Source organism: Meleagris gallopavo, chromosome 23 (genome assembly GCF_000146605.3).
Source record: "Meleagris gallopavo isolate NT-WF06-2002-E0010 breed Aviagen turkey brand Nicholas breeding stock chromosome 23, Turkey_5.1, whole genome shotgun sequence".
Taxonomy (NCBI): Eukaryota; Metazoa; Chordata; class Aves; order Galliformes; family Phasianidae; genus Meleagris; species Meleagris gallopavo.
Window position 1 is genome coordinate 3,297,775 of NC_015033.2, and position 9,506 is coordinate 3,307,280.

The 9,506-nt window shown below is 41.9% G+C and overlaps 1 protein-coding gene across 2 annotated transcripts; it reads left to right on the forward strand.

Annotated features, from left to right (window-relative positions):
- On the forward strand, positions 1-8,225 carry LOC100539376 (solute carrier family 35 member E2A-like). 2 transcript variants are annotated; one of them, XM_010722815.3, is made up of 11 exons: positions 1-15; positions 511-642; positions 1,026-1,266; positions 2,131-2,660; positions 3,292-3,427; positions 3,589-3,716; positions 3,998-4,118; positions 4,334-4,387; positions 4,762-4,834; positions 5,442-5,587; positions 6,406-8,225. In XM_010722815.3, the coding sequence occupies exons 4-11, from the start codon at positions 2,336-2,338 to the stop codon at positions 6,650-6,652; spliced, it is 1,230 nt and encodes a 409-aa protein (XP_010721117.1). In that variant the 5' UTR covers positions 1-15; positions 511-642; positions 1,026-1,266; positions 2,131-2,335; the 3' UTR covers positions 6,653-8,225. The 2 variants fall into 2 exon arrangements, with proteins under 2 accessions (XP_010721117.1, XP_010721118.1); XM_010722816.3 differs by lacking the exon at positions 1-15 and having other exon boundaries at positions 154-642; positions 1,123-1,266.
- The last annotated feature ends 1,281 nt before the right edge of the window (positions 8,226-9,506 follow it).

A 9,506-nucleotide genomic window follows, 5' to 3' on the forward strand; every position in this document is an offset into this window, starting at 1 on the left:
CGGGAGGGCGGCTCGGTACGGCGGGCTGTCAGCGCAGCCTCCTTCGCTTTCATTTCCAGCCCTCCGAGATAAGGGCGGGCGGCAGGGAGAAGGGAGGCGGCTGCTACTGCTGCCTGCGAGGGGCGGCCGCGGGGGTCGCGAGGGGCGGGCGGAGTGCCGCCGGTGTGCGGGAAAACGTTAGGCTGGTTTTGAGCGTTTTTTTGTGCGAGAGACGTTAGTAGCACTGAGGGGGTGTTTGCGGTCTGTACGCATCTTTGCGCTTTGTTGTCGTTCAGTGAAAAAACGTTGGCTGCTCGCTCGGATGCTGAGCTGCCATGGGCACGTGGGCGTGTCTGCATCCCGGCCTCCCTTCGCTGCCCGACTAAGCTCGGTTTCACAAGTGACCGCTTCTAGCGTTCCTGCTCCTCGCGTTTTTTGTGCTTACCACCGAAAGAAGACATCCATCTTTATGCACAGACAAAGCCGCGGTTCTTCCCCCTCCTCCTTCCTAACGTTTTGTCTTTCTGCCAGATGCTGGTCATGCTGAAGCCCCAGGCTCTGCCCGTCCAACGAACGCTATCAGGAGCTGCTGGGTGACGTGTAACGGCTATGGGCAGAACGTGCTCCACTGCTGACAGCACAGCCAGAGCTTCTGACTAACAGGTACCTGCACTGAGGTCAGCTGCACCACCAAGGAGTTCTGTATCCAAACACGTGGCTGTGTGCCACACCAGCATCTGTGGTGCTGGAAATGTTATCTTTTATGTTTGCAATAAATTGTGTCCAAGCATAGTATGTGTAACTTTAAAAAAGAAAAGGTCGTATTTCCTCTCATTATGTTATATTTCCTTGCATTACTGCATTTTGCCTTGTCACTGTATGTGTTATCTTTAAATAATTTTAGTCTTTCAGTTCTAAGGGAAGATTTGGGCTGTATTAAACAATTAGCTGCTACTCATCAGTCAAAATTTGACTCTCAAAGCTTATGCTCCCAATTTTTTCACCTTTAGTACAACACTTTTTTTTTCTTCTCATTGGTAATGTAGTCTAAAATGGGAGAAGATAAAAGGAAGAGTTTAAAATGCACTGCATGCTGTTCATTCTTGTGAGCTGGAAGATTCCATGTTGTGTGTAATCCAACAGAAACAGTCTACCAGCTACTGCCACGTTTTCATCTGTTGGTAAACATCAGCTGCTGGTTGCTCTTATGGGAGGAGGATTGAATTACTTCCAGATGGAGAACTCTTTCAGCCAACTTAAAGCTTTCCAGCTGATGTAAGACAGCAGGTCAGTAATTCAGAGGTGTGGTTTTGTTCTTCTTATTGCTGTTCTGCTTCCTACCACTAGTGGAATTGGTGATGTTAAATATGATGATGTGATGCTGCGCAAGTGGGGGTTTTGTTGGGCTTAATTGTTTTGTTTTTAATTGAGCAATGTAAATAGAAGAAAAAAAATTAGCAAAGTTTTGGTAATTAACCAAAATAGTAACTTTTGTGTTGTTTGTTTCTCATAAAAGCTTGAAAGAGGAGAAATCAAAGATGAGGTTGTTGGAATGAAACCACTTAGAGCGTATTTTTTCACGTGGGCTGGTTTTGTTTTACGTGGGGTAAACGTGAATATATGGTTGAGAACAAGTGTGCAGAAGTGTTGGACCTCAATGTCATGTTGGCATGATTTCCTCCTAAAATGGAAAGGGACAAGGTGATGGGGTGGAAATGTTTCCTGTGTGGCTGTAGTAAGAGAAATAGCTTGCACTAGGAATGGAAAACTTCAGTGTAAAGCAGGATATGATGACTCATCATTTTATAATCATCTGATTAATTCTGATTGCTTTTGCAATAAACCACAAAAAACTCATAAAACAGTCTGCAAATTAGAAAGCACTTAATTCTGATCATATGTTTTAATAATGCAGTTAAGCTTCTCAGGTTCTCTTTCTTTCTTTGGGCATTGTTAGCATTATGATGCCAAAGGTTGTTTAACTTGAGAAAAGTAAAGGTCACTGTCATGTTAGCAGTACAAAATGCATTCTGAAAGAGAGGATAGTGAGGTCTTTTTTATCTTTCAGAATGAATGTGGTATTTTTGTAGTATTGAGATTGATGTGCACTGCTATCTTTTGTTTTCTTTCCTTTTTTTTTTTCATTCCTAGGTAGGAAAAAAAAATGGAGTAGACCACATGAAGAAGCATCTAAAGTTGATTTTCATACAGGATGTTATTTGGAGGACCAAATACACTTTTGGAGACCACTGGAGATGAAAGATTAATCACATGATATTTTTCTTCCCTCCACGTACTGTTCCCTACGAAGTCAGTGTTGCTTTGTGTTAAGGACAGATAGTTTTGTTGTGCCAGTATGTCGACTGTGACAAGTGCTGAGACGCCGGAGGAACCTAATCCTCCTCTCCTTGAAGAAAAGCCAAAGGGAAAATCACTATTTAATTTGGGTTCGCTCTTTGCTAACAGGAGTGAAAAATTTGTAATTGCTAGGAGTGATAGTGTGCCAGAAGAGAATGTGCTGAAAATAACTATCACAGAGACCACGGTCATCGAGTCAGACTTGGGCATCTGGAACTCTCATGCTCTCATCTACCTCACTTTGTGGTTTTTCTTCAGCTTTTGCACTCTTTTTCTTAACAAATACATCCTTTCCTTATTGGAAGGAGAGCCCAGCATGCTAGGTAACCCTGCTTTTTTTTTATGTTTCAATTCCAGTAAAATATTTGATTATATCAGATCCTTGCATGTAAAGTTCCCTTTAGCTGAACAATTTGCTCCCTCAGAAGGACCAAGTTAGGAGATGTGGGGGTGGATCTCGGGGCTGAGAACCTGCGTGTGTGATCACAGCCTGCCCTTCCCTCCTCTCGTCCATCCACATGGTGGAAGACAGGAGCTGTAAGAGTATTTTGAGAACAAAAAATGTAGTTAAACATTCACTTTTCTGTACCAGAGGGCAGTGTGGGCTCTTGAAAAAATATAATAAAATTGAGTCAGTTGTTGATAGTCTCTAGTGCTGATTAACTTGTTTGATTAACAATTTTTATGTAAAAATGCAGAAGCTGCCCTCTGTGACATCTGTTAGTCACTGGGCTTATTTTCCTTGTTTTAATAAGAAAACAAAAAAGCATTTTATCTGTGGACTGAGTTATTTGATTTATTCTGCTGCCTTGCTGGTAAATGTAAAAGGAAAGAGCTGTTGTGAGAATTCATCAAGTCTAGTGTCACTACAGACCAGTTTGTTTACAAAATTCTCTCGTGCTGCTTAATATGTGGCGTTCCCATCATCGCTGATATTTTTTCCCATCTCTTTAGGTGCTGTTCAAATGCTTTCAACCACCTTTATTGGTTGTATAAAAATGTTTGTTCCATGCTGCTTGTACCAGCACAAAACGCGCATCTCTTACCCACCCAATTTCATCATGATAATGCTGTTTGTTGGACTGATGAGGTAAACCTTTAATTAGAGTTCTATCCTATTGGCTCATTGCATTTTTCTGGTCGGAAGCACTGTTCTTGTGCTCTCTTCCTTCTCTTTCTTGCTTTCATAGAGTGTAGCTGTTAAAGCCTTGTTTTATCTTCTGCTTAATTTCTTGTGTTTTTCAATTTCAGATTTGCAACAGTGGTCTTAGGGCTCGTCAGCTTGAAAAATGTGGCAGTTTCATTTGCAGAGACAGTTAAAAGCTCTGCACCTATTTTTACTGTTATCATGTCTCGGATGATACTGGGGGAATACACTGGTGAGTACTTCAGTATTTAAATTTCCTTTTAAAAATATTTGGTTTGTGTAAGACTGTCACTTGTTGGGCTGCGGGCAGGGAGATGTCACTGAAGTATGGCAGACAGTTTCAGGCAGCTGGAAGAATCATTCTGGTAGAACAGTAGATCTGATCAAATTATTTTTCCTTTGAAATAAAGAAGTTGTGGTGAAACTAAAACTTAAAGCTGTATTATCTCACATATGGCATTAGGAGTATAGTAATTGAACTCGGGTTAATTTGTTGTTTCTTTTCATTCACAGGATTGCTGGTTAATCTCTCTCTCATTCCAGTTATGGGTGGGCTAGCTTTGTGTACAGCTACTGAAATCAGCTTCAACATTCTAGGTTTCTCGGCAGCTTTATCTACTAATATAATGGACTGGTAAGTCATAGCAGCTGTTCTGTGTGCGGAATAAAGGAGTTATTTTTCTTATAGATTGAATGAAGTCATTGCTTGTAGTTATTTCTGTCTTTGGAACTAGGAAAATAAAAAGTTTTTATTTTGCTATTTCCATACACAGTAAACTAAGTCAAGTGATCATGGATTCCTTTTTGCTGTGAGTTTGCTTAAACATTGTGTTTTTGTTTCTTTACCAGTTTGCAGAATGTCTTTTCCAAAAAATTACTCAGTGGAGATAAATACAGATTTTCGTAAGTATTTTAAACATTTCAGGTTGGATTATGGATTGACCTTAGGCTGCATAAGAAAACCATGAGTTTGTGATTATATTGGACTAAGCTGCTGTGAACTTCATCACCTCAGTAAATGAGAATTTTCCTGCAGGATTTTACAGCTGGTTTGGGTCTTGAAAACTTTGGCCTTTTATCTTCAGTTTGTCTTGGCCAACACAGAATGCAAGAGATTGCTGAGTTTGTTGTCTGCAAAGCTTGGTAGATGCCTTTTTGTTAGCACTTTCTTGATGTCTATTAATCCCATGATGAGGTTTTTATGTAAATCTGATGCAGCTTTCTTCAGCTCTGTGAAATAAGGAGCTCTTTAACCATTTTTGTTTGTCTTTTTGTAGGGCCCCAGAGCTTCAGTTCTATACAAGCGCTGCTGCAGTGGTTATGCTTATTCCAGCTTGGATATTTTTCATGGTAATTTGAATTTGCTAATGCAAATTTATGTTTTACTTGTGAGCTTTGCTTTTAATTTGCCCCATTTTACTTGAATCGCTTCATCACCAGAGCTTTGTCTTTTGTTTGCACGAGCTGGAGAAATGCTAAAAGCAATAGCTTAGCAGAGATGTGAGATGGCAGCTGACCCAGAAAGCCTGAGTTTATTTCAGAGTTTTAGAGAGAAATTATTTTGTCTGTTTACATAAATGCATTTAAAATTTTAGTTAAAGACTTGAACTACAAATCTTAAGAATTTGCTGACTTTTTGCCAATATTCATGTGGCATGCAGGAGTACAAACTCTCTGAAAGCAAAACTGTGCTGAAGTCTAATGTGCATTCTGACATTTCATTGCCATGCGTCAGTGTTTGAAAAGATGTCACTCAGTCTGAATGCAGTCAGATAAGAGAGTGTTTCTTCATCTTCTGGGGGGAAAATTTGGAGGACATGAATGTCCTTTATGTTTCAGATCTTGTTATGCTGATATTTAAATGTAAAACTACTATCTGGTTATAATAATAATGGCTAGGTTGGTTTTTAGACTTGGTTATAAGCTAAACTCTTAAGAGCCTCTATTTTGCATTTAGGATGTTCCAGTGATTGGGAAAAGTGGAAGGAGTTTTACCTACAACCAAGATGTAGTTGTACTTCTCTTAATAGACGGAGTCTTGTTCCACCTTCAAAGTGTTACAGCCTATGCCCTGATGGGAAAAATTTCTCCTGTGACTTTCAGGTAAAACTTTATTTCCGTGCCAGGAGTGCCTATGTTTTGTTTTTTCTTACTCTGCTTAGAAACTAAGTAGTAAGAGTACTATGCAAAGAAATAAGTAAATGCACAGATGTATGAAATGTTAGAACAAATTTTTTCACATCCACATCATGGAAAGCTTTTGGAGTGCTTGCTCATAGTGTGAGAAGAGCAGCATTTGGCACGTGCTGTTGAAGCTGTGGAACAGGTGCTGACATTTGCTTTGGTGATAATAAGGCAATACCTAAATATAGCTAATTGCAGACAGAAAATGATCAATCAGCTCTGTACAACTGTTTCTGAAGCATGGTGCAAGCATGACAAGCTACACTTTCTGCAATTCTTGTGTCTTTTGAAGATGGCTCCTCCTTTGCTGTCAGTTATGGGCAGCTTGGTTAGGCTCCTGCACAATTCTGGTGCAGTGATGAATACTCTGTAACCTGAACAGTAACAGCACACTCAGAAATGGCAGTTACGTTGTGGTGTTCTGTTGATATTGTCTGAGTGTCTGTTTTAGATAAAAATGAATTGCTAATGCTGTTCTGCATGCTTAAAAAGAACAAAGAAACCAAACTCTGAGGTGACTTACGAAGTCTAAATTAAAATGTCTTTGAAGATATCAGTACAAGTAGACAAGCACTTGTGGCTACAGGATTAGCTGAACTAGGAAAAGTGGAATCTGATTGGTATTTAAAAAGCTAGCAAAAGAGAGATCCCCCTAAATGAAGGCATGATTGTGTGTTCCTAAACCTCCTTAAACGGGAGAGCTTTCTTTGGCCTTAACTTCTGAAATTCCTTTCCAGTGTTGCCAGTACTGTGAAGCACGCACTGTCAATCTGGCTAAGTATTATTGTGTTTGGTAACAAAATCACAAGCCTCTCAGCCATTGGGACTGTTCTAGTGACGGTGGGAGTTCTACTTTATAACAAGGCAAAGCAGCATCAGCAAGAAACTATACACAGCCTGGCAGCTGCAGCCCCACAGCCTGCACCAAGTACAGCTGAAGATACTGAGCCACTGATTGCCAAGGATTTGAAACCATATGATTGATACGGCCACTTATTCTTACAACATAGTGCAGCTCAAAGGGACTCTTCCCAGAAGTGATTGTTTCTGCAACTGTTGATGCTGATGTGGTTCCTTTGAGGTTCACAGCAAGTCAGGCCTGGGACTCGAAGCAGAGAGAGAATGATGACAAGAACCCAGGAAGCCTTGATTTTCTGAGAAACTGAAATAGCAGAGGGCCTGGTGTTATTTAATGTGGTGAATGTGGGCTTTTTGATCTCTTGACTGCAAAAAAACCACACAAGCCTATGTTAGAGAAAGAACTTTGGTGTCTTGTAGGAAAATTATTACTTCCTCCTTGCCCAGGAAAACAATGTGAAAACTTTGGCCCGTCACTGTATTTGGCTTTTTTGCAGTGGAATGAAATTTCAAAGTGTTAGTTACTGTATGCTGCATCCTCTAGTATCTGTTTGTGTTGCAGAGCTGGAAGAAGGAGCCCCTCCCTTCCCCCAGCTCATGTCTCAGCAAATGGCTTATTTTAGTAAAGCCCTCGTTGAAGTAAACTACAGACATGAGTCCATGTCTCAAAGCACAATGAGCCACTATTTCCAACTACAAAACAAGCAGTAGATAGTCTTTTTTTTTTTTTTTTGCTGAAACTCAAAAGGGAAATATTTCATCCTGGTTATGTATTTACAGTATTGAAATGCAAGTGCATAGACAGTTGCACTGTGTAAACAGTGCTGAAGTACATATTTGCAGTTGCTTGCAGATTATCACCAAAATCTGTGATTTTGGTGTGATAAGTCAGGATATCTGTATTTCTATCAGAAACCATTTTAATACCTGAATTTCCTGCATTTTGTTATGTATTTTTTAATGAGGAAGTGAGCTTTTATTTTGTAGCATTGTTTGTAGGACTGCAACAAAAATACTGCCTTTCAGAAACTCAGGGTTATTACCCTATGTACAAAATATTTCTGACATTTCCAGTTATTTAAGGAATCTTGGGGGTATCTGACCAAGCTGGAAGGGGACCACGAGCTGAGGCTAATCTGAGAATTCTTCCTTTTTTGGAAAAGTTACATTTCATGGCTGACCAGAGGTTAAAAGCCAACTTCTTGCCTTCCCTTTAAGGAAACCTGAAATTTTATTCATTCGTTTTTGCAAATCGAGCACGTGGACCTACAGAACCCATCACGGGGGCTTTTTGATAACAAAATTAACAAAGTGAGCTGATTTTTAATAATTTCCTGTTTTGAAAGAGTGTAGTTTGGTGTTAAAAGCCTGGATTTAAGTGTTCTTTAGGGTAAAATACAATTTCTAATAGGAAGTTGCATGGGGAGTTCTTAGGACATTTCAGCTCCTGCTCACGCTTCCCATGTGAGGTATTCCAGAAGCTTGAGTTCCTGTGGAAGGCAAACGTGTCCCCAGGGCAGGCTGTGGGGGAGCCTGGCCCAGGTTCAGTTTGAGCAGCAGCTCAGGTTCATCCCTGGCTGTAGATGTTTGCTTTGAGCAGAAGGGAAATGTCCATTTTTCATCATTGTGTGATGTCTGTTCTGTTGTGTGTTTTTTTTGGTGCGTTGTCACTGCTCATATTGCTTGCAAAAAAAAAAAAGCTGTGGTCTGTGAAATGGAGATCTGTTTTTCAGGTTTTTCTTTATGCTTTTCAAGAATCTGTGTATTTGGCAGAAAACACTGTTTTGCAGCATGTTTTTACTCTTGTGGGAGGGCTGAGATGGAATGGCTTTCTGGTCGTCTGCCAGCCTTCGTGCAGTGCCCTCCACCACCACAGCTTTGTCTCTGGAAGCTGGCAAACTTTGCATTTCCTATTAATGGAGAACATCTGTGGAGCCACACAGCTGGGAAGGACTTTGGAACTGTAACTCCTGCCAGGTGCCCGTGGTTATTAGCAGCAGCTGGAGCCCCACCTGTTGTGGCAGTGTGACAGCTGGGGTTGTTTGCACTGTGCTTTCCTCATCTACTTTTCAGTGCAGACCCTTTGGTCTCTATTTTTACCAGACTGGGCAAACCTGGCTCTTCTTCCAGCCGTTCTTGTTAGCATTTCCTCCTATTGAACCACCAAGGACCACTCTGTTCCATGCTGAGCATTCCTTATGCCTGAGCTGTCTGCCCTTTAAATGCTTTTTGCATTGGAAGTCCTGGAAAATTTCTCACCAGAAGCACCTGTATGAGAGCCCATAACTCCCCACCCATCCTCCAAAAGGAGCAGACTGCTTTGCACAGCACTTTGGGGCTGCCTGGGTTAAGAAGCAGGCCCTGAGCATGTGAAACTTCAAAACCAGCTCTCTAACTCTCCTCCCTCGTTGGAAACAGTGCAAACTTCATCCTTTCAGGAACAAGGCACCATCCACGCAGTGGGAGGGCACCCACACTCCCAACCCAGTGGCATTGCTTTGTTGGATGGACGTGCAGCTCTGCCCTGGCACATCACACAGTGCCTGAATACCTCATTAACACGGCACTGCTAATAATTGGGATTCCTGCAGGTTTGACACACAGCCCTCCGAGGCTGGCGTTATTTCAGCACTGAGCAAACTTCACTTTGGGAAGCAGAGCACAACGTGGCAGAGCTTCGCTTCTTATGTCCAGCCGGCAGCACCGGCTGACAGAAGGAGGTTAACGCTGCTAAAACAACGCCTCTCCCGGCGAAAAGGACGGACGATGCGGTATCCCGACACAGCGCTCCTAACGCGTCTCGCGAGCTCCGGTCGCGGTTGAGTCCTGAACTCAGCGGGTCGGGCTCCAGCTGCCGGCACCGCGCCGTGACAGCCTTCAGCTCTGCACTCACGCATCGGAAACGAACAATAAAACGGCTCGCTGTGGTTGCCGCTCTTCCATACGCCGTTAAGGCCGCGCCGTACGGCTGCCGGCGACG